General features: G+C 30.1%; 2 protein-coding genes across 4 annotated transcripts; both read right to left on the bottom strand.

Annotated features, from left to right (window-relative positions):
* Positions 1–1886: 1886 nt before the first annotated feature.
* Positions 1887–16699, bottom strand: LOC127698991 (TATA-binding protein-associated factor 2N-like). The gene is made up of 3 exons (XM_052202786.1): positions 16689–16699; positions 3409–3493; positions 1887–2803 (listed from the first exon to the last, which is right to left on the bottom strand). Exons 2-3 carry the CDS (start codon positions 3488–3490, stop codon positions 2367–2369), a joined length of 519 nt encoding a protein of 172 aa, XP_052058746.1. The 5' UTR covers positions 3491–3493; positions 16689–16699; the 3' UTR covers positions 1887–2366.
* Positions 14803–25184, bottom strand: LOC127698989 (TATA-binding protein-associated factor 2N-like). 3 transcript variants are annotated; one of them, XM_052202781.1, is made up of 4 exons: positions 25133–25184; positions 23896–23980; positions 23187–23348; positions 14803–15595 (listed from the first exon to the last, which is right to left on the bottom strand). In XM_052202781.1, the coding sequence occupies exons 2-4, from the start codon at positions 23975–23977 to the stop codon at positions 15216–15218; spliced, it is 624 nt and encodes a 207-aa protein (XP_052058741.1). In that variant the 5' UTR covers positions 23978–23980; positions 25133–25184; the 3' UTR covers positions 14803–15215. The 3 variants fall into 3 exon arrangements, with proteins under 3 accessions (XP_052058741.1, XP_052058744.1, XP_052058743.1); XM_052202783.1 differs by lacking the exon at positions 14803–15595 and having other exon boundaries at positions 22302–23348; XM_052202784.1 differs by lacking the exons at positions 23187–23348; positions 23896–23980; positions 25133–25184 and adding an exon at positions 15946–16044 and having other exon boundaries at positions 14803–15661.
* Between the last annotated feature and the right edge of the window lie 751 nt (positions 25185–25935).

Consider the following 25935-nt stretch of genomic DNA (forward strand, 5'->3'; position numbering starts at 1 on the left):
AAAATCCTGATTTTAGGCAGCCAATAACTATTTGTAACGGGGACACACCAATTGAAAAAGATTTCACTTCTTTGCCCTTAGCTAATCAGCAACTGAATAAGTAGAAACAACAATATAATATAAATAAAGCCACAGTAGTATACCGCTGTTCAAAAGTCATAAATCGATTGAGAGAAAACAAATCCGGATTACAAACTAAAACCGAGGGAAACACATCAACTATAATAGGTAAACAACGGAACAACAGAAACACTGAAGTGCAACCATAACAAACACCAACATACATAGAAACGAACTATTTGATAACAACTGCCATACTTCTGACTTGGTACAGGACATTTTGAGAAAAAAATGGTGGGTTGAACCTGGTTTTATGGCTAGCAAAACCTCCCGCTTATATGGCAATGTTAAAAAATATCGCTAAAATGACAACACTGCGTGGCAGAAATGCACCACAAACAAGCACATAAACACTCAGCACAGAAAAACGCACAAATAAATAATATAATAGTCGTTACAACATGTAAACCGCAGAATAACAACGAACATCTTCCATTAACGACAGAACAGGACATCACAAAAAGTGACGTATTTTTGTAACGAATATATAATCTTGAAATTCATACAATTATTTTCACAATACTAGTCCAAACAATTATCATAGCTATGACGGTATATAAAATAGTTGCCGAAAAATCATTTGATTGAAAACAGCCAGTACTACCGGTCTTTAAAATATAAACGTATAACACCGATTACTGGACACATGACACCTATTTTCGGATCAACCTTTAGCGCCAAATGTTTGGTTATCTAAATAATAAGATATTTAAGAACAAATTTTCAGTTGTTAAGACTAATTTTTACTTAATGTGCAACAGTATATATTTGTTATCTCGAGAAAATCATACTTTATAGTTGCACTACAAGCCGCCATTGAAGAACCGAAACAACTCATCAAAGATAACGATACCAGGCTTATAATTTTGTACACCAGACGAGAGTTTCGTCTTCTAAAGACTAATCAGTGACGCTCGAAAAAAAAAGTACCAAGCATTTATAATTATTTACGACTAAAAGGCAAAACAATTACAACATAAATGTACTCCTTTTAAAATTTAAACGGATGTTTTTTTTTCCTCTTGAGTCGTATATGATTGCCTTTTTATATGTTAAATAAAAAGTTATCAGAATCAATAAAAAAATTACATTTAAAAAAAACCATATTGTATTCAAATATAAGATAAATTTTATTTAGATCAAGTGATTCAAGTCTCTTTCCAAATATTTAAAAAAAAAGGTTAAAGGTTATTGTAAGTTTTATCATGTTTCTCTGAAATTGAATTGATTTTATATTTGAAATGTTTATATCATATGCCACTTCATATAATAGTTAGTATCCACCTCTTTGTTTATTACAATTGTTATCAAATAGTGGGTGGTCAAAATATTCTGGGGTGAACATAAAAACAATGCACGGACAAAATGTGCACGTCACTTAATAACTATGAATGTTAATATGATTTTCAAGTCTTCATTTAGAGTCAATCAATAAATTTACTTAGCTATTCCAGGATATGGGGATTAACCTTGGTAATAAGATCCTCCATATGGGTAGTATGAACCACTTGCTTGATGAGCATAAGATCCACTTAATCCTCCATTATTTTCTATTTTAAATATTTAGACAAATTCTTTCGCTTTGCTCCTATTTTGAACAAAACCAACAAATGAAAATTAGTAAAACGCAACAGAAAATAAATAGAAATAATTTCACTAAAATTATTGTTTTTACTTTTTAATTAATATTCATAATTGGTGAATTAACTTTAATTTGAAATACAGAATATTCACGGACTGAAAGGCACACAAATACAACATATATGTTCACTTTGTTAAATCTTTTATTGATATATGTTTTTTTTGTTTCAATATTTTTCATGAGTAATGCAACAAATAACAAAATACAGTTATGCAATGGATACATAATTCTATTAAAAAACCACAGGACTTTGAGTCGTATGTTTCAGTTTTCAATTGTAAGTGAGCGAAACAAATCTAAAAAATCTAAGAGGGACATCAGTATTTTCAAAAAGCATACTGTCTTCATACAAAACATTGTTTCCGTTTTAATTGATTCTTCAATCTCTTTAAAGATTAAAAGCACGTTAAAGGTTATTCCAAGTTCATTATTTTTCTTTAAAGTTAAGTTGAATTGTATTTGAAATGTTAATAGTATATAACACTACCAATATTTGTTTGTATCGACTTCTTTGTTTATAAATGCATTCTATCCCTATGAAATAGGATGTGGACATATCACTTTGTTTGATAATATGATTTCTACAGTTTTTATTTAACGTCATTTAATAAATTGACTTGGATATTCCACCAGATGGGTAGTATGAACCACTTGCTTGACCGTAAGATCCACTTAATCCTCCATAAGATCCGCTCAATCCACCGTAATATCCACTTCCTGATCCACCATGATAACCTCCAATACTTCCACCATATCCTCCAGAATATCCTCCGATACTTCCACCATATCCTCCAGAAAATCCTCCGATACTTCCACCATATCCACCAGAATATCCTCCGATACTTCCACCATATCCACCAGAATATCCTCCCATACTTCCACCATATCCACCAGAAAATCCTCCCATACCTCCACCATATCCTCCATATCCACCACTATGACCTAGATAGTGTCCTCCGTATCCGCCATCATATCCCTTTCCATATCCTCCGTATCCGCCATCATGTCCACCGTATCCCTTTCCGTATCCTCCGTGGTATCCTAAAAAGACAAATACATGTTAAAAAAAAATTATCAAAACTAACCGTGAAATTCACTTTCTTCTAACCAGTTAGATAATGAAACTTACCAAATGCAAACCCTTTGGTTTAGAGGTTTCGTGTAATAAAGCGACGTTCAAATAGGTCTTCAATTTTAGCTGTTTTTGATTAATAATGATATAAATGATATGGAAAAATTGTAGCTAAAACAACGTTCCTTATACACATACAAGCATGTTTTCAGTCCCAAATAATCATTCATCTCCTATAGTCAAGATCTTTTGTCGATAAAACTTACATAAAATTTAGTTATAACGTAACTTAACTATCATATAAGTTATCATCATTCAATGAGTATACCGATACCACTTGAAGGAGATTTGCAAAAATAGCAAATTAACTTTTTCACGAAAATATGAGTGTAGAGCATTTCAACTATCATTAACATGAGAGTTTATCTGATACTGAATTATGATAATAACGTTTATATCATTATTACATACAAATAATTATTTTATGTCATAATTAGATACAAATAATTAAACAGAAATTATAAGAAATGTTACAATTGAATTTAATGTGAAATTTGTACAATAAAAGTCTTACCTCCATGTCCTTTACCATATCCTTCTGCTGATACAACAGCGGCTAGGACAAAAGTAACGGCAACAACAAGGATGACTCTCATTTTCTGAACAAAAAATAAATTTAATGAATACATAAGATAAACTAACTAATTAACGCGAATGTAAACGTGGATCATCTCTTATATAATTACATCAGTTATTGAAAATCGCGAGAACAAATTGGCGCGAATTTGGGTAACAAAACTTTCACACAAAAATGTTATCCTATAGAATGAAGTTTGCAGCCTTGGAAATGAAAATATGAAGGATAATCCGAAATATAATACTAACCACAACAACGACAATAATTATACTAATACTAATCATTTTGCACTAATAATGTTGGGACCAAATTCACAATCAATGTTAGTATTAACCGATCACTTTATTATTTTTAATCAGGAAGTTTTGTAGCGCGAAAAAAAATTCAGTTCAGTTAAATGCACGATTTGTTTATTTTTTATTTTGGCCCTATTTTTTGTTTTGCTTTTCAGGTATTTTAAACAAAAGTAACAAGTAAAAATCAATCAAAAAGCAATAAAAATAAGTAGAAATCATTTTACTAACATAACTGTTTTTACTTTGTTAGTCATATTTATAATTAGTTATTTCACATTGAACTTGGAATACTGATATTTTCTGTACTTACTTTGTGGTTAGATAGTTAATAATTAGTGTAGATATTGTGATCGCAGTTTTATATATATAGCTAGTTGAATTGTGTCATCCGAACATGTAAATCAAACCCAAAAATTTATTACACGTTGTTATGCGAATTTTATCAACAAGGACGTCTTTTTAACCCGACACTGCGTCATTCAATGTAACAATTTTACATTATGTGAATTAACAGATTTACCTTATCATTAGATGATTTTTACATGTTGCGTTATTTATTATAAGAACTTTAGAAGATTGCGCTTAAAATTCGATTAAAAATTACAAAAAAAATCCCTCTCTGTCTGGATAATTATAGGCCTAAAAATTTTCAATATTGATAAAAAAAACTGACTGACATTACGAATTATTTATAATCTACCGCAGATTATTCATTTAGAATTGAAACGGATGTGTAAAAAAAATTGGCATATAAATCAATATTTGACAGTTCCAAAAAATGAAAACAACACGTTATAAATTCCATGCGTTGAAGCGCTTTAATAGATTTACCTTCATCAGGAACGCTCAAAGCCGAATATTTGAAAGCCAAGGATGTATAAGAACCTAAACAGTTGAAGAGCTATATAACCAAAAAGGACCTAAAAAAATAGCTAAATCCATCTAAGGTCAATTTTGCGTGAGGGAGTTGAAACTTTAATTTCTAACAAATTTTAAATTTTTTAACGGGCAATTTAAGAAAGGTTTGTTATAAATCATGTCAGTACCAAATGTCAGTACCAAAGTACTGACTACTGGGCTGATGATACCCTCGGGGACTGATAGTCTACCAGCAGAGGTATCGACCCAGTGTTGTAAAAAATGAAAACAACACGTTATAAATTTCATGTGTCCAAAGTTACCATTGATATTTGAGAAAAATTAAAGGAGCTTTATTATCCTTAAGTTTTTTTTCGAAAGCTTAGATTCTCGTCAGTGGGAGTTTTATTTTTCTATTACTCTATCGTTTTTTGGCTTTACATAAATTAAGGTTTTAAAATTTCGTATTCAAATGAATGAAATTTTTATACTGCTATTTAAAATTTGTTAATTAAATATGGTCGGATTTCACAACCGAGAAGATTTTTTTTTAGGAAAATGGTAAAAATATAATTGAGTAATATTTTTTTAATTGCCGTTGATACAAATATAGTGCCTCTGTCACTGGCTTGACTAGTTATTAATATTCTACCGCAGATTACTTATTATGGATTGAAAACGCTTTTAGGATTAGGTTAGTTTAATACCAAGATATTTCAAAACTTCAAGATAGAGTTGAAAAATTTGGATCGCTTTCATGATTTAAATTAAACACACCTAAAACTTGTAGTAATTAGCTTGGGAATCAAAAGCACTGTAAATCCATCTATGAAAATATCATCTGGGATTTCTTGGCATATATACCAGTAAAAAGTCTTGTTACATATTTTTGACAAAAATTAAATGCTAAAACACAGTTAGAACAGTCATCAGAGGTAATTGTTTACAGGGAGAAGTAACCTACATTAGATAAAGAGAATAAATGTTAAAAAGCTTCTTACGGTTCCTAATTTTAAATTTTTGATTTAAGTTTAAACAATAGATAAGGAGTATTTAGATCTGTTAAACAAATTGATGAACAAATTGTATCAAGTTTTGATAAATGAAAGTGAAAAATATGAATTGGTTGATCGACAAAATATGATGGAAACAAGACAGATGGAGATACATTTCATAGCCTGGTAATTTATTTTAGACAACTTGACACTAATATAATCATGCCAAAAAATCTGTATAGCGTAAATTCTATTTACAACACGAAAGAGTTAACAGAGGTTTATCAAGATGTGATAAAAAAGTGAATAAAGATTTAAATACGAAAACTATATTTCTAGTAACTTTATACAGTTTTTTGGAAATCAGTTAATAGTATTCATCTTATTTGATGTGGCATTATTGTTGGAAGAATTTTTAAACAAGATTTGTGTTGCCCCTTGGTATCTATCCAAGTTCTCCTTTTACTGTGTCATGACTGTATGTGTTTTCCTTTACCTATGTCTTTTTTGCAACAAGATTGTAAAACTGACACTACAATTGGGACATTTAAATTGCCCAGTTGATATTGTATGAACTACCTATATTCTGTGTTTTTTTTTCTCACTCTAAGTTACCCTTGCATCATGCTTTTTCCATGAATCGATTCTTCACCTAAGGTGTTTCAATGATAATATTGGAAAGGGAAGAAAATGTTGTGTTTTTCATTGTTTAAAATCTTTGATAGAGATGATAAATCTTAAACCAAAAATTTTAAAAATATAATTCAAGGAAAGATTTTTAAAACTGCTTGTAAAAATGTATTGAAATAAAAGTTCTTTTCCATGAATTCATGAACGTTTATTATTTTTACCCTTGTACATATAATGGTTCAATTGTCAGTGAAACAAGAAATAGCTATTTATGTAGTTCTTTTTAGTTTCAGTTTTTCTCTATTACAATGCAGTTGGATATGTCGTTTATTTTTTCAGACTAGTATATCCCTGCAACTTTTCAATTTGGAGTACGGTTGACAGTATTTGAAGTCTATTGGAATCAATGTGCATATAATGTATTGTGATTTATCTTATTTGAATTCATTTCTTAGATGGGATTAAATTATGCATCTGCAAATGGAAGGTTTTTTTTCAAGAATAGAATGCATGAAAGAGTCATCCAAAGAGTTTATGAGGCTTTCATATGTGCATGTTATATTCAATGATGATTGACGTGTATTATAGCTTGCAGTGTTTTTATTTGAAATCTATTGTGGTTTGTGTGCACAAAAATAATATGTTCATTCCAGGGAAGTAACTTTAGTAGATAAAGTAAAAAAACTAGAGGCTCACCTTGGTCTATATGCATAATTAATAAAGGACACATTTTTAAAACTAAATACCCTAATGATGATTGTGGCCAGTTTGGTTAAATTTGTCTCTGTAGTTTCAGAGGAGAACATTTTTGTAAAAGATTACAAAAAATGACGAAACATTGTTAAAAATTGACTATAAAGGGCAATAACTCCTTAAGGGGTCAATTGACAATTTTGGTCATGTTGACTTATTTGTAGATCTTACTTTGCTGAACATTATTGCTTTTTACAGTTTATCTCTATCTATAACAATAGTCAAAGATAATAACCAAAAACTGCAAAGTTTCCTTAAAATAACCAATTTAGGGGCAGCAAACCAACAACGGATTGTCTGATTCGTCTGAAAATTTCAGGGCAGATATATCTAAACCTGATGAACATTTTTACCCATGTCAGATTGGTCTTAATGCTTTAGTTTCAGAGATATAAGTCAAAAACTGCATTTTACCCCTATGTTTTATTTTTAGCCATGTCGGCCATGTTGGTTGGCAGACGGGGTCATCGGACACATTTTTTAAACTAGATACCCTAATAATTATTGTGGCCATGTTGGTTAAATTTTTCTCTGCAGTTTCAGAGGAGAAGATTTTTGTAAAAGTTTACGACGGACGACGGACGACGGACGACGGACGACGGACGCCAAGTGATGAGAAAATCAAAAATTTAATGCATGCAGAAGAAATTAGTTCATCCAACGTATTTCTTTGGCTATGTATGTGATATTGGAAATGATCATTACAAAATTGTGGTTTAACTAAGAAGATTCTGCACCTGTTTAATTTGGATATATACTATGGAAAATGAAATAAAAAGTTTATACAGTGGATATGGTCAAATTTATTGATAAAAGGGAAAATATAAGTAAGATATCCAAAAAAATTCTTGCAATGAGGATAATAATTTTGATTGCGATATTTTTCAAAATTCTGGATCAAAAATTAATAATATGCATCTGTTTAATTAGGATATATATATCATGAAAATGAAATGAAAAGTGTATACTGTGGTTATAGTAAAATCGAGTGATAAACGGAAGAACATATGTAAAACATTTTTTTTTAAATTCTTGAAATGGATTATAATTTTGAATATATGTTATTGAAAAATTCTAGATCTAATATAGAGAAATTGGATCTGCTTAAATAAGGATATGCATATCATGGAAAATTCCGTGGACAAATTCAAATTTAGTAATATAGTGGATTATATAAGTAAAATATTTCAAATAATTCATAAAATGATTTTCTATTATTTTAAATAGTGAAATTGGAATGCTGGAATAATATCGCTTTTGTGTAAATAAATAAATGAATAAAATATTCCATTCATAATTATTATTTTGATATTTTACAAATCAAATCAAATCAAATCAAATATTTTAGTGTCGTATAAACTTTCAATTTGTGACCAACATGTATTTACACAATAAACATATATACATGTATTGTACTTAAAGCGCGGAAATCACTATGTGATCCGTGTAAACTCATCGAACCTTTAAACAAACTTATTAGTAAAGGTTATCTTACCAATGTTGTAATTAGATCTTTGAATATAGTTTACATTGGCACTAATATCGATTTTGTCATCAGCAAATTAAAACATAACTCAAACGGGATGAATAAAGACACACCCACGTTCGTTTTGATCTATAAAGAGGTTAAACTCTTAACTATCCTACTGTCTGTCGATACATTTATTTTTGGCATTGCACTAGTCATGTCTTCTTTGACTGTCCATGACGTTAAAATACTAAATCCCTGGGATGTGTTTTAGTTGATTTTAGTCTCTGATGCATGATTTTTTATTATTAATTGTTTTGGCTTTTAACTAGCTGTCAGTAACTGCGAGTACTCTCAAATCGTACTTTCTTGTTTATTTGACCTGTTGATACTAATTGTATTGCTTTTTTGTTATTTAATGATATTCAGGGTTATATCTGGTCTATATACCAGCTTTGATAAGTGTTTGGTATTACTATAAATTTTCACTTCGTACTATGAACATCAAAATTATTTATTTTGTAAAAATATTTCCTTTCTCTATTGGAACTGTACACGAATACCCAACAACAAAATTATTTCCATTTACCTGTGTTTAAAGTGATTGCAAATGGCTGATATTTTTGTTCGAGCATATTGTTTTTCTTTAATTGTTTAACATTTCATACCGATATAACATGTTACGTTTAATATGTATTTTGTATTTACATTGTATCATAGGTCAAATTTATTTGTTCAGCGTATGTTCAATGGTGTTAATATGTCCTTTGATTGAGTTAAGCTATTTCAGTTGATATTTTATAGTGTGTCTTTCTATGTTGTGATGTTACACTATTGCTTCGGAAAAAGGGTGAAGGTTTGGTACCATTAAAACGTTTAAACCCGCTGCATTTGTTTGCACCTGTCCTAAGTCAGGAATCTGATGTTCAGTAGTTGTCGTTTGTTGATGTGGTTCATAAGTGTTTCTCGTTTTTTATATAGATTAGACCGTTGGTTTTCCCGTTTGAATGGTTTTACACTAGTAATTTTTGGGGCCCTTTATAGCTTACTGTTCGGTGTGAGCCAAGGCTCCGTGTTGAAGACCGTACTGTGACCTATAATGGTTTACTTTTACAAATTTTGACTTGGATGGAGAGTTGTCTCATTGGCACTCATACCACATCTTCTTATATCTATATATCAAACATACACAATAAAAACAGCATCAAAATTTATAAAAACAAAACAAGCTTTTAAGAGTCCCCTGCCCTCAGTTCTAATGACTTTTTCAAGAAGGATCCTAACTTATTTGTTTGTAAAGGCGTTGATGGATTTAGTAAATAACGATTTTTTTTCTTCTTCATTTAAATTATTAAAGTTATTATTTTCAGTACATATGTATTCAAAAAAGGCATTTCTTAGTGTTTTATTATAATCACAATAGAGTAAAAAATGTTTCTCATCCTCTAGTATTTTACATTTATGACAAAATCGTTCCTCTCTTGGGATTTTAAAATATCTCCCCTTTTCTATTAAGAGGGAGTGATCACTTAGTCTAAATTTAGTGATCAATCTCCTTATCTGAAAATTAGATATATTTAGATAAGATTCTAGTTTGCAATCTTTTTAAAGTTTTTTATATAGATAAAATTTACTTTTATCATCAATGTGTTCAAATTTAGTTTCAATTAAATCTTCATATCTATTTTTCATTTTTAACTTTATATCGTTTTTTATTTTATTTACATCTTTTATGTCCTTACAAGTAGAAAGAATATTAAGGACAATATTAGTTTCTTCAACAATATTTTTTGCGTGTGTATACCATGAATAAGTTCCAGTCAAATCTAGAGACTGTGCTAGAGTAAAAGCTTCCTTTATCAATGGTTTAATTATTATTATTATATAGTCTAGCTAAATATAAAAGGGTTTATGTTTTAATAAAACATTCTATAGGCAATCTTCCTAATTCAACTCTTGCTCCTAAATTGGATGCATTTTTTCTTATTCCTAGAGTAGATTTACAAAATTTAAGATGCATATTTTCGATAGGGGTTTTGTCTGTAAAATCAAGTTGATTAGTTTGTTTTCCTGAAGATAAGGCTCTGTTTTTTGGCACTATGAAAAGAAATATATGTATCCAAATATGTTACTTCTGAATTATAGGTCATAATTGGTTTTACTAAAGAATCAAACAGATTATTTGCTACTTTTATAGGTAGATTATTCAATGATTTAGTATAGGATTTTATTGCAAAAAATACTTTTTATGCCTTTTTTGTCAGCTCTAAAGTACTTTGTGATAAAATTCCCAACAATGAATATTCCGATACGCTCTCTATGGCTTCATTCTCATGGTAAATATGTGATGTTTCACCATTTTGTTTGGACTGACTGAGAATCATAGATTTTGTTTTGTTTGTATTTAAAGAGAGTTGCCATTTGTTGCAATATAATTTAACATTATTTAAACTGTTTTGAAGACCCTCTTTCGATTCTGACAGGATCAAAAGATCATCCGCAAAAAGGAGGCATCCCACCTTATTATTTATAAGCTTAAGGGGACTTGAATCATTTCCCTAAATTTTTTTTACAATATCGTTTATGAAGACATTAAATAAAGTGGGGCTCAGGGTGCCTCCTTGTTTAACCCCTCTAGCAATATTAAAAAAATCTGATACATACTCTTTGTATTTCAAAGATGATTTAGTATTTAAGTATTGTTGCTTTATAACTCTGTAAAAAAACCTGCCAACTCCCATTTTGCATAATTTATAAAGTAAAGCAGTTCTCCATACTGAATCAAAAGCCTTTTTCAGATCTATAAAGCAGGCATAAATATTTTTTTTTTCTCTTTATGTAAATATTTATTAATCAAGAACTTCAATAAAAAGATGCTATCAGCTGTTCTGTGATTTTCTCTGAAACCAAACTGACAATCACTTAATTGTTTGTCAACAATCTTGATTAGCCTATTATTCAATATGGCATTAAAATTTTTTGGTAGATTACTTATAAGAGAAATTCCTCTATAATTATTAGGGTCTAACTTGTCACCTTTTTTATGTAAAGGGATCATGAAAGATAATTTCCATGAATCTGGATAATTACCTGTCTTTAAAATCAAATTATCTGATATGTGTAAACATTTAAATATTTTGGAATTTTTTGGAATAATTAATGTTTCGAAAAGAGTCAAATAAAAAAGTTTTTGAGTTATCTCACATTAGAAAAAAATCAAAGAGATAAAAGGTTTTTCAACAATATTTAAAAATCCATTTAGCTAGGAAAGCAATAAAGAAATAAAAAGAAATGCAATAAAAGATAAAGAATCAAATACACTGCAAGAACAATAAACATTTATACATTCCTCTTTTGAATTGCTCATTCTTAAAAATATGAAACTACAGTTATCTCGGTTTTTCCGTATAAATGTAATGTTTCTTTTGCAACTTGTATGGCCACTTCAAGGAATATATTTATTTCAATGCAAAAACACTGTAAATTTGTTTTAGGATTCTCAAATGAAACACATGGGGATTTCAGCTAATATTCGAACAAAAAACAGATCGAATATGGAACAAATTTGTACCTTGAGGCCAAACTCTTGCTTTAAGCTTACCATACTAATTTAAACTGTTTGCATGTAATGTTAATTAACAAAGATAAAACATAAGCCTGCTTACCACTTGATAAGTTTTGAAACAGCTGTCTCAGTCACATCACAACAGTGACTTTTGAACAGGTTAAGTATGGGACAGCACCAAGGTAGACTCTAAATATCAAAATAACGCTTTAAAAATTTTGTGTGTCCGAAGTGCTTTTCTGGATATCCCTTTTTCAGGGACGCTCAAGCCTAAACATTTAAAAGCCTATATATAGATGTGCAAATACGTTGCCACGTTAACGTTAAAAGCTATATGACCAAGCTACCATTCTTATTGTTAACTACGCCAGAAGCGTTTCGTATACATAAGACTCATCAGTGGCGCTTAAAATCAAAACTATTTGGAAAGCAAAATCTGTAACGATAATAAAGGCCATTGAAAACCATCAAAAATACACTACCAAATTCAATTTTTGTACCTAAATATTCTGTGAACCTTTTGTATCAAGTACAAGGGACCTTTATTGATAAAGCTGTACCAGATAAGTAATTTGTAACAGCGAGTGATATATTCTTGTTCGATAATTAAAATAAAAGTAAAACATTAGGTATATGCTTACACCACCAAAATAATGGAATATACTGCCTGACGTCACAAAAAAAAATAATGGAATATACTGCTGAACGTCTTAAAGAAAAAAATAATGGAATATACTGCTGGACGTCTTAAAGAAAAAAATAATGGAATATACTGCTGGACGTCTTAAATAAAAAAACACGGTTTAGAATTATTCAAAAGGAAATGTGCGACTATAAAAAATTTTTTTTTTATATTCCAAAGTCAGCAATTATGTCATTAAATAAATTTCTTTTCTTGAAGTGGAGTTTACACTTAAAAAAGGATAATGTAAGGAAGTTTGTGGTTTTTTTTTTAATTGCTCTAAAACAGCTTAGGCACCATCAAATGCAATTACCACGCTTTGGTGTTTGGACCTAGGATGTCAATAGAAATACACAAACATATACACACGATTTATAAAAAAAAATTATATCAATTATTAGATATGAATAATAGGATATCTATGGTATGAGTTGATAAGGCAGCAATCCAATGACACACAAAACTGACTTATAAAGGTTAACATAAGTTTTTTCAACAAAAGACAGTTAAGAATACCAAATATTATCAATTATAAAATTTGATTATAAAACAAAGTTTTAATAACTAATAAAATAATTACCAAATACACGATCGATATAAAGATTTATTAAGGATAGTAAGAGTATCATAACCTTTGACAATATGTTATTAAGGCAGATAGTAAAAGTCAAGAGTCAACCGGAAAATATATATTCTTTGTTTACAACACTACAATTTACAAATTTATAGAAATATTGTTCCAATCACAGAACAAGCACGAGTTAATTTTAATGCATGTTAATTTGGATACGGTAGACAAGTTACAGACATATTAACATACCGAGATTGTTTATTGAAATTTAGCAAGGTAAACTATACCTCATTCTCCTTCTCTTTGTGGTATTTTTTACTATTTTACTCTAGTTATGCAATATTATGCAAATAGATTACGGGTTCCTTAATTTTGAAAACACAGCGTAATTGGAATATGCTAATGGTTTAGAACGTTAAACAAGTTCAATCTCTCTATTTTGTAAGGAAACTGTATGTAACGTGTGAAGTGTATAGCAGTCAGTTTCCATTTATTCCTGTAGACTCATTGTGTTATTGGTGTGTTTCTTTCAATAAAGGAAAATGCAGCAACCCAACATCACATTAAACATAGACATCTAGTCATGTAACCTTTTGCTGGGATAAACCTTGCTATTGTTTGTGAAATATCAGTCCTTGATCTTATTAGGTACCTAGTATTCAGTACCCTGATACCGGCCATGAAAATTTCATATATCTTATCAGTTGTAACTTTTTATTTTTTTTTCAAAGACAGAAAAAGTTCTCACTAGCAAATGTTTCTACAATTTCTTTTCTGTCTTGTGCTGTCGGATTGTTTTCTCGTTCACGTATATCCGCATGACTTCTTGTTTGTAATTGGATGGCATTTCGTCCTTCCAAGGGAGTCCCTTTTAGTTATATAGCTACTCATTTATTTGTAGATCTTATATTATCAAAACGTTGATCTCTGAGTTCAGTATGTTTTATTTATTGTGACTTTTGTGTCTGCATACGATAATGCTTTTAAAAAGACCACAACAGCTTTACTAACTTCCAGGTGGCATAAAAGTGGTCAATATCTCATTAAAATTGTATTAAAAGCAAATTTATAAGGGGTAAAAGCCTATGACGAAATGCTCACAGCTTTATGTAAGGCAGTCCATAGCTATATAGCTATATATGCGACACGGTCATACTCATTGAATAACATCTAAATCCTTTACTTTTAGCTAGATTATCGATGGAATCAGTGAAAACAACAATTTTGTTTTACTAAAAAAAAAATACTTGATTGAAAATATTCGCCACTACAACGTATAATACCTCTTTCAGTTTAAAGAACACATGTTTTTGGAATAACCTTTATCGGAAAAAGTTCGGTATTCTAAATACATAAAACATTTAAGAGCAACTCATAGGTTATTCGGACGGATTTTTGCTGAATGACCAACAACAATTTTTTTCATTCTACTCTATCGTTGCCCTACAAGAAATTTAAGGTTTCGGCATTTATAAAACTCACGAACCAAAGTCAGACAAATACAACATATATGTACTCTTCATCAAATCTATTATTGATCTTTCTTTTTTACATTCGAATATTCGTCGTGAGTAATACAACAGTTAACAAAATACAGTTATGCAATGGATACATAATTCTGACAAAACATTGGCGGACTTTCAGTCGGTTTCTTCATTTTTCAATTGTAAGTGAGACAAACAACTATCAAAGTCTAAAAAAAAACCACCCCAAGATGGAAATTAATCATTTTTCAAAAACCCTATTGTGTTCAAATACAAAATTTCTTCCGTTTCCATTTATTAATAAGTCTGTCTTCAAATATTGAAAAATAAATAAATGGGTACTACAAGTTCATTGTGTTTCTTTTTAATTCTATTTGAAATTTTGATAGTATATAACACTACAACATATCACTTTGTTTGATAATGTGATTTTTACAGTCATTTAATAAATTGACTTAGATGGGTAGTATGAACCACTTGCTTGACCATAAGATCCGCTTAATCCTCCATAAGATCCACTTATTCCTCCATAAGATCCACTTAATCCACCGTAATATCCACTTCCTGACCCACCATGATAACCTCCGATACTTCCACCAAATCCACCAGAATATCCTCCGATACTTCCACCATACCCACCAGAATATCCTCCCATACTTCCACCATATCCACCAGAATATCCTCCGATACTTCCACCATACCCACCAGAATATCCTCCCATACTTCCACCATAACCACCAGAATATCCTCCCATACTTCCACCATATCCACCAGAATATCCACCCATACTTCCACCATATCCTCCATATCCACCACTATGACCTAGATAGTGCCCACCGTATCCGCCATCATGTCCACCGTATCCTTTTCCGCCATATCCGTGATATCCTAAAAATACATATACATGTAAAAAAACCATCAAAACTATCCGTGAAATCCACTTTATTCTAACCAGTTAGATCATGTAACATACCAAATCCAAACTCTTTGGTTTAGAGGTTTTTGTGTAATAAAGCGACGTTCAAGAAACTATCATTAACATGGAAGTTTATCTGATACCGAACTATAATAATAAGGTTGAGGTCATTAGATACAAATGATAGAATAAAATCAAATTATAAGAAGCGTAATAATTGAATTTTCAGATGAAATTCTTACGACTAAAACATTACCTCCATGTCCATGTCCATATCCTCCTGCTGATACAACAGCGGCTAGGACAACAGTAACGGTAACAGCAAGGATGAATCTCATTTTCTGGAAAAAAAATCAATGTTATTAATACATAAGATAAACTTACTAATTTCCGCTTATTTTTGCGAGAAAAAAATAACGCGAATGTAAATTGTCGCGAATAATGCAAACTTGGATCATCCCTTATATGATTACGTCAGAGTATTTGAAAATAGAGAGAACAAATTGGCGTGAATTCGGGTCACAAAATGTTCACACAAAAATGTAATCCAAAAAAATGAGGTTTCTAGCCTTGGATATGAAAAAAGTCAGAAATATAATACCAACAACAACAACGACAATAATTATACTAATATTTATCATTTTGCATTTATGATGTTTAGATATTTGCAGCTAGCTTTTTCTGAAAGAAGGACCAAATACACAATCAATGTAAGTATCAACCGATCACTTTTATTATTTTTAATTGGGAAGTTTTGTAGCGCGAAAGAAAGGTTCAGTTCAGTTAAATGCACGATTTTTATTCTTTATTTTTGATATTTTGACCCAATATTTTGTTTTGCTTTTCTTGTATCTTAGATATAAGCAACAATTGAAAATCAATCAAAAAACAACAAAAATAAGTAGAAATAATTTTACTAACATAAATGTTTTTACTTTGTTATATTTATAATTGGTTATTTTACATTTAACTTGGAATATTCATATTTTCTGTACTTACTTTGTGGTTAGATAGTTTTAAATTAGTATAAATAATGTGATCGCTCTTTTATATATATGGCTGGTTGAATTATGTCATCCGAACATGTATATCAGACCCAAAAATATTGTAACACGTTATTATATGAATTCTATCAACAAGGACGTCTTTTTTAACCCGCCACTGCGTCATTAAATGTAATAGTTTTACATGATGTGAACAAACAGATTTAACATATCATTAGATTATTTTTATATGTTGCGATATTTATTATAAGATTTTTAGAAGATTGCGCTTTAAATTTGATTGAAAAATTACCAAAAAAGTATCCTCTCTGTTTAGATAATTTTAGGTCTTAAATTTTCAAGGTTGATACAAAATTAGTGACTTTGTCACTGGCATTACGAATTATTAATATTCTACAGCAGATTATTGATTTGGGATTGAAAACGGACGTGTTCAAGATATGGGAACATAAATAAATATTTTACAAAGACTGTTTCATGTTACCATTGATGTTTAGAGAAATTTAAAGATGTTTTTTCTCGGGTTTTAAATATTCATAAAACATGACCAAGTATTATCTTACCTATTCCTAAAACACAGAAAAGTCATCAAAGATTATTCTGTACGGGGAGAGGGAGAAGTAACCTACACCAGATAGAGAGAATAAATGTTAAAAAGTTTCTTACAGTTCCTAATTTTACATTTTTGATGTAAGTCAAAACAATAGATAAGGAGTATTAAGCCCTGTTTAAAAAATGATATATGTTTTGCATTGGATAATGAGATTTAAAAAAAAGTAAAACTAGTTTTGATGAATGCAATTGAATATACATCGGTTGATATATAAAAATATGATGGATATAAGACAGATGCAGATAAATTTCATAGCTTGACAGTTATACCTAAAATATATTTTAGATAATTTGACATTTGACTGATCCTGCAAACGAAACTGTATCGTGTAAATTCAATCTAAAACATGAAAAAGTTATAATAGTTTTATTAAGATATGAATAAAACATGAATAAAGATTAAAATACGAAATCGATATATCTAGTATCTTTATACTAATTTTTGGAAATCAGTTTATAATATTCATCTTATTTGTTTTGGCCTTATTCTTGTCAGTGTTTCGACTTGATTTGTTAGTTTCCCCCTTGGTATGTACTCCAAGTTCTCCTTTTACTGTGACTTGACTATTTGTGTTTTCCTTTTTGTATGGGCTACCTGTACAGTTTTGGATATTTCATTAATTTTTACATATAATCCTGCAACTTTTCAATTTGGAGTACTGTTGGCAGTGTTTTAAATCTATTGGAATCAAAAATATATTGGAATTTATTTTATTTGAATCAACTTCTTAGATAGGATTAAAATATGCATCTCCGAAAGGAAATTTTTTTAAAGAATAGAATCCTTGAAAGAGGAAAAACTCAGCCATACAGTTTATTAGGCTTTCACATGCGCACCACTAATTCAGGCCCGGTCGGAAAGAACATTTGCCCTGTAGTTCAAATCAGAAGTACCTGTTTTTGTACTATCACATTTCCGGGAACCAGTACTTTCTAATATGCAATTAAAGGTATGTTGAATTTTTCAGCACAAGTCCGGATAAGGTATAGTTTTGACATGAAATGACTGCCACTTTATTTGAACTTAAGACAAAGTAGCCATTAATGCTTGAAGTTGAAGAATTTAACATAGAAAGCAATTGGGCTATGAATTAGTGGTTTTATACCTTATCATGTGTTCATTCAAGTGAATTTGTTTTATATGATAAAGTTAATCCATCATCCAACATATTTCTTTGGCTATGTATGTGATTTTGGAAATAATCATGATAAAATTATGGATAAAAGTGAATTCAGTGGATATAGTCAAATCTAGTAATAACGTGGAAAATATAAGTAAAATTGAGAATGGAAATAGGGAATGTGTCAAAGAGACAACAACCCGACCAAATGGGTCTTCAACACAGCCAGAAAATCCCGCACCCGGAGTCGGGCTTCATCTGTCCCCTAAACAAAAAATGTGTACTAGTTCACACGTCACACTAAACTCCGAAACATATAAATGAACTAAAATTCAAAAATAGAACATACAAGACTAACAAAGGCCAGAGGCTCCTGACTTGGGATAGGCGCAAAAATTCGGCGGGGTTAAACATGTTTTGTGAGATCTCAACCCTCCCCCTTTACCTCTACCCAATGAAGAATAAACAAACACACAGCAATACGCACAGTAAAACTCAGTTAAAAAGAAGTCCGAGTCCGAAGTAAAATAGTCCAAAACAATCTTAAAATGAGGATAATAATTTTGATTGTGACATTACAAAATTCAGGATCGAATATATAGAATATACATCTGTTTAATCATGATATATATATAGTATGGAAAATGAAATTAAATTGTATACTGTGGGTATAGTAAAACCTAGTGACAAACGGAAAAATCTATGTAAGATATTCCCCAAAAAAATCGTAAAATGAGGATTATAGTTCTAAATATATGTAATTACAAAATTCTAGATCTAATATAGAGAAGTTGCATCTGTATAAATAAGGAAAAATATATTTAATTTATTTTCATATAAGAAAATGAAGTAAAAGTGAATTTCCGAGGATATATTCAAATTTAGTGATGTAATGGAATATATAAATAATTCATAAAATTTGGATAATGGTTTATCATTTCGAATAGTGAAACTGGACTACTGGAATGGATATCAAATTAATGTGTAAATAAATAAATAAATGAAATAGTTTGTTCATAATTATTATTCTAATATTTCACAACTACATAAATACTCTGAACAAAGCTCAGGCCAGTAAGTTATGTACTAAATTTAAAAGGAGGGAATGTATACGTTTATTTCTATTATGTATAAACATTTATTTATTCTTGAAATTTATGGAGTGATTATGAGATAAATATAAAGGTTTTGAGTTATCTTGCATTAAAAAGAAGTCAAGAGATAAAAGGTTTTTAACAACGTTAAAGAAATCCATTTTGCTATCAAAGCAATAGAGAAACAAAATGAAATGCGATATTAGATGAAGATCTAAATTCCATGCAAGGAAAAAACATTTATACATTCTTCTTCTAAATTGGTTATTCCTAAAAATATGAAATTGCAATAAAAACACCAGTTGATATGCATTTTATTATGAAAATAAATTGAATAATGCTGTAATAATATTTTGAAAAAAATCCTCAAATATACCATTCTTATTGTCAGAAGCGTTTCGACTGTATAAAGCTCATCAGTGGCGCCCAAATCTAAACATTTGGAAAGCAAAATCTATTATGTTAATGAAGAGCATTTTTCACCTTATTTTTATAGTTTGTTCTAATGTTGTGTTATAACACCACTGTCAAAGGTTAGGGGAAGGGTTGAGCGCTCACAAACATGTTTAACCCCGCCACATTCTTTATGTGCCTGTCCCAAGTCAGTGGTTGTCGTTGGTTCATGTCTGTCATACTTGTTTTTCGTAAATTGTTTTGTTATTAATTTGGCCGTTAGTTTTTTCAATTCAACTGTTTTATATTTTTATAGCCGGGTATACGGTACGGGTTTTTCTCATTGTTGAAGGCCGCACGGTTGCCTATAATTGCTTACATCTACTTTATTTTAACTTTGGTGGGTAGTTGTCTCATTGGCAATCATACCACATCTCCTTGTTGTTATATGCAACATTAAACACCACATTTTTATATTTAAACCTAAGAGGTCAATACCAATGACCCATGTATAAACATTTACACACACTGCATAAATTTTTTTTTATTAATTATTATATATGCATAATAGGATATCTTGAGTATGAGTTAATAAGGCAGCAATCCAATGACACCAAAAACTGACTTATAAAGGTTAACAAACGTTTTTCAACAAAAGACAGGTAAGAATGTCCATTACTTGATTATATTTCAAGTTTTTAATAACAAATAAAACAATACCAAATAAACAAATAACAGACGATGTCAAGACTTATCAAGGATAGTTAAAGTATTATAACACAAGCACAAGTTAATTTTGATGCTTGTTAATTTGGATACGGTAGAGGAGTTACAGGCACGTTTAGATACCGAGATTGTTTATTTAAATTTCATAAGGTAAAATATTCCTCATTCTCCTTCTCTTTTTGGTCTTTTTTACTATTTGACTTCCTTGTATATTTTACTGAAGTCATGCTATGATATTATATTACGGGTTCTGTAATTTGGAAAACATAGCGTAATTGGAATATGTTGAAGGTTGAGAATGTAAAACAAGTTCAATCTCACTATTTTCTGAGGAAACTGTATGTAACATGTGAAGTGTAAGGTAGTCTGTTTCCATTTATTCCCGTAGACTCATTGTGTTATTGGTGTGTTTGTTTTAATAAAGGGAGATGCAAAACCCAACAACACATTAAACAAAGAAATCTAGTTAGAGTTTTACATGTAACCTTTTGCTGGGATAAAACTTGTTCTTGTTGGTGAAATATAAGTCCTATATTGTTTCTAACAACCCAGTATTCAGAACCTTGACACCGGCCACGAATATTTCATATACCTTTAGAAATTATTAGTTGTAAATTTGATTTTTTTTAAACAGAAAAAAACTCTCACTCGCAAATTTTCTATATTTCTTTTCTGTCTTGCACTGTTGGGTTGTTGTCTTGTTGACGTATTGCCCTCGTGACTTCTTGTTTGTAATTGGATGGCCATTCGTCCTTCCAAGTGAGTACTTTTTATATATATAACTTCTAATTCATTTGTAGATCTTTTACTGTTGAAACGTTTATCACTGAGTTCAGTAGGTTTTACTAACTGCGCTATTTGTGTACCAAATAGTCTGCATAAGATAATGATTTAAAAATGCTACACAGCTTTACTTACCTTCAGGTGGCATACACGTGGTCAATATCTCATTGAAAATATTATATTAAATGCAAATTCTAGTAGTCAGCACTTCTGTGTTGAAATGAAATGGTCATGGTTATGATTTAACTGCTTACAAAACTTAGAATTTTTCGAAATACTTACGACTTTCTACCGCCGGCAATGATGACCTTAGAAGTATTTGGCAAAATCTTGCGGAATTTTGGGTCTTCAATGCATTTCAACTTTACTTTATTTGGCATTTTTAACTTTTTTGTCTGTAGGGGTCACCGATGAGTCTTTTGAAAGTGAAACGCGCGTCTTGCGTACAAAATTTTAATTATGGTTTTATGATGAGTTTATCAATAGTAGTAAATATGTGAAGAAATGTCGACAAAGTTAAGAAGCCCAGGGTCATACTCATTGAATAAAATCTAAATCCTTTACTATAAGCCAGATCAACGATGGAATCAGTGTAAAAAACAATTTTGTTTGTAAAATAGATGAAGGATTATACAGTCGGCACTTCAACAGATAATACCCCTTTCAGTACAAACGACACATATTTCCGGAATAACCTTTATAGCAAAAAGTTCGGGTATCTAAATACAAAAAAACATTCTTAGGTTATTCGGAATAATTTTCGCTTAATGACCAACAGCAATTTTTTTCAAACTACTCTATTGCTGCACTTAAAGATATTTAAGAGCCCAGCATTTATAAAATTTCCGAATTAAAAGGCAGACAAAAACAACATATATGTACTCTTCATCGGATCTTTTATAGACCTTTCTTTATTCTCTTTGAGTATTCTTCATAAGTAATGCAACAATCAACAACATATAGTTATGGAACGGATACATAATTCTGACTAAAAGTTGGCGGACTTTGAGGTTTTTCGGTTTTAAATATTATGTGAGCCAAACAACTATCAAAATCTAAAAACCCCTTAGATGGACAAGAATTATTTTTTTCAAAAAGCACCCTGTATTCAAACATAAAATTTCTTCCGTTTCAATTTATTTTTAAGTCTCTCTTCAAATGATGAAAAACACACGTTAATGGTTTTAACAAGTTTATTATGTTTATTTCAAGTAAAGTCGAGTTCTATTTGTAATGTTTATAATATATTACACTACATATATTTGTTTGTTTCGACTATTTTGTTTATAAATGCGTTTAATCCCTATGAAATAGGGGTGGACAAAATACTTTTTAGTAAACATCAAAAACAATTTGCAGACGAAATATGCATCTCACTTTGAATGATAATATGATTTCTACAGTTTTTATTTAAAGTCATTTAATAAATTGACTTAGATACTCCAGGATATGAGGATTGGCCATAAGATCCACTTAATCCTCCATAAGATCCACTCAATCCACCGTAATATCCACTTCCTGATCCACCATGATAACCTCCAATACTTCCACCATATCCTCCGATACTTCCACCATATCCACCAGAATATCCTCCGACACTTCCACCATATCCACCAGAATATCCTCCCATACTTCCACCATATCCACCAGAATATCCTCCGATACTTCCACCATACCCACCAGAATATCCTCCGATACTTCCACCATATCCACCAGAATATCCTCCCATACTTCCACCATATCCTCCATATCCATCACTATGACCTAGATAGTGCCCTCCATATCCGCCATCATGTCCACCGTATCCCTTTCCATATCCCCCGTATCCACCATCATGTCCACCGTATCCCTTTCCATATCCTCCGTATCCGCCATCATGTCCACCGTACCCTCCGAAGTATCCTTTTCCGCCATATCCGTGGTATCCTAAAAAAAATTAAAATTTATTTTAACAAAACTAACCTTTAAATTCCCTTTATTCTAACCAGTTAGATGATGAAACATAACAAATACAAACCCTTTGGTTTCAATGTTTTCGTGTAATATAGCGACTTTCAATCTAAGCTCCATTTAATAAATAAAGATATACATAAAATAGAAAAATAGTAGCTCAAACAACGTTTCTAATGCACATACAGTTTCAGTCCCAAATTATGATTCATCTCCTACAGTCAAGAGCTTTTAACGATAAACCTAACATAAAATTTAGTTATAAAGTAACCTAAATATCATATCAGTAATCGTCATTCAATGAGTATACCATTACCAGTTGAAGGAGATTTGCAAAAATAGCAAATTGCCTTTTTCACGAAAATATATAAGTGTGGAGCATTTCAAACTATCATTAACATGCGAATTCATCTGAACTATAACAATAACGTCTATGTCATACGATACAAATAATAAAATAAAAAAGAAATTATAAGAGTAAAAATTGAATTTAAAGGTGAAATGCATACGACAAAAGCCTTACCTCCATGTCCTTTACCATATCCTCCTGCTGATACAACAGCGGCTAGGACAAAAGTAACGGCAACAACAAGGATCACTCTCATTTTCTGAACCAAAAAATAAATATAATTGATTCATTAGATACTATAAACCAACCCATTTTCATGAGCGATTCATTTTTTTCTCGAGTTTCACTAGTACGAAAATAACGCGAATATAAATCGTATCAAATATTTCAAACTTAAACATTTATCATTTCATTAGGGCAAATTTGAAAACGTATTACTCCAAAAAAGTTTTCCGCGAAATCATTTGATATAAAGATAGGAATTATGTTTATAAATACATAATAACAACAACAAAACATGGACAACATCAATAACAAAAATACAAATAATCATGCTGTTGCATTTAAAAAATGAATGGTGTCCTTTTGAGTTTTGTTTTGGGTGCTTCGTCATACGGGTCATAGCGACTTTACTTTTACAACTTCTACTAATTCTACTGTTATTGCTATCACCTTCCAATGACTATTGAGTACTTTAATAAATATTTTTGTTATTGTTATGAAAAAAAAATTATAGTTTTATATTGAAACTTGAAATTAGTCAATAACATGATCCCTTTGTATACCAATTATAAATAATGAGTCTTTATTTTTTTTTATTTATTTTAATGTTGTGATTAAAGTAAAAAAAAAATCAAACCATTTACTAAGAACTTATTCGAAATTATCCGGACATTCGGATATATATTTTTTTTCAAAAGAAGGATCAGACATTAAATCAGTGTAAGTATCGGAAGATTAAGTTAATTGCATTAATGAAATTTTTAGTGCCATGTTTTCTTTTAACACGAAAGAAAGATTCAGTTCAATTAAATGTACTATTTAATTTATTTTTTATAAATATTTTGCCCGATTCTTTTTCTTTCTCCTATCTTGAACAAAATCAACAAGTGAAAATCAATTAAAATGCAATAAAAGAATAACTGACTTTTATTATTCTTAATCGGGAAATTATGTAGCGCGAAAGAAAAATTCAGTTTAGTTTAATGCACGATTTTTATTCTTTCTTTTTAATATTTTGACCCAATTTTGTTTTGCTTTTCTTGTATTTTAAATAAAAGCAGCAAGTAAAAATCAATCAAAAAACAATAAAAATAAGAAGAAATAACTTTTCGAACATTATTGTTGTAATTCATATTAATAATTTGTTATTTAACATTGATCTTGAAATACAGATATGTGTTGTACTTACTTTGTGGTTAAATAGTTCTTAATTGGTGTAGATAATGTGATCAGTGTTATATAAAAATATATATATAGCTGGTTTTGTTATGTCATCCTATCAGGTATATTTCAGACCCAAATAATACGTTATTATGCAAATTCTATCATTAAGGACGACTTCTGGCCAGCCGGCACTATGTCATTTTATGTAATAATTTATCATCATGTGATTTGACATAATTACCATATTATCATATAGTTTACATCTAGCACTATTTGATATGCTGCGCTACAAATATTGAAAGAAAAATTACCTGACTAGATAATTATAAATAAGACACTAAGAAATTTACCTTACATTGTTGAACATTATAAAATTTAGGTAAAATAACAACACTGATCTTTTTTTATAAAAAGAAATAGACATTTACTATTCCCTCTTTCATTATCTAACACTTTCATTCAAAAAGTTTGTTATTTATAAAACATAAATAGATACCAACTTAATGAATGAAAGTATAAATGAAAATAGGAAAATAAGTGTTGAATTTTTGTATAAAAATAGATCAGTGTTGTTATTCTTTTAACTTAAATAACAAAATTCCCTTCTACCTTTTTCTTTCCAATTTCAGTAAAAATATCATATTTTTTTTACTCAACACAATTTATCTTACTTGACTTTTAGAAAGAACAAAATCATGAACATGTAAAATGCATTTACCTTTTAACTACATATTTTTTTTCTATTTTGTACTATTTTCTTTTACATATTGTTTACCAAGCATTGTGGGTCTAGGCAGAAAAAACACGTTCAAAGATGGCACTAAAAGA

This window comes from Mytilus californianus, unplaced genomic scaffold (genome assembly GCF_021869535.1).
Source record: "Mytilus californianus isolate M0D057914Y unplaced genomic scaffold, xbMytCali1.0.p SCAF_4, whole genome shotgun sequence".
In the NCBI taxonomy this organism is placed as follows: Eukaryota; Metazoa; Mollusca; class Bivalvia; order Mytilida; family Mytilidae; genus Mytilus; species Mytilus californianus.

Excerpts from the sequence above, each read along its gene's own strand:
- LOC127698989 (XM_052202781.1), bottom strand. The coding sequence starts at position 23,977 with ATGAGAGTGATCCTTGTTGTTGCCGTTACTTTTGTCCTAGCCGCTGTT. Across the intron at positions 23,349-23,895 it reads ATATGGTAAAGGACATGGAG|GATACCACGGATATGGCGGA; the intron begins GTAAGGCTTTTG and ends AATTTTTTTTAG. Across the intron at positions 15,596-23,186 it reads ATATGGAGGGCACTATCTAG|GTCATAGTGGTGGATATGGA; the intron begins GTCATAGTGATG and ends GGCACTATCTAG.
- LOC127698991 (XM_052202786.1), bottom strand. The coding sequence starts at position 3,490 with ATGAGAGTCATCCTTGTTGTTGCCGTTACTTTTGTCCTAGCCGCTGTT. Across the intron at positions 2,804-3,408 it reads ATATGGTAAAGGACATGGAG|GATACCACGGAGGATACGGA; the intron begins GTAAGACTTTTA and ends TTGTCTTTTTAG.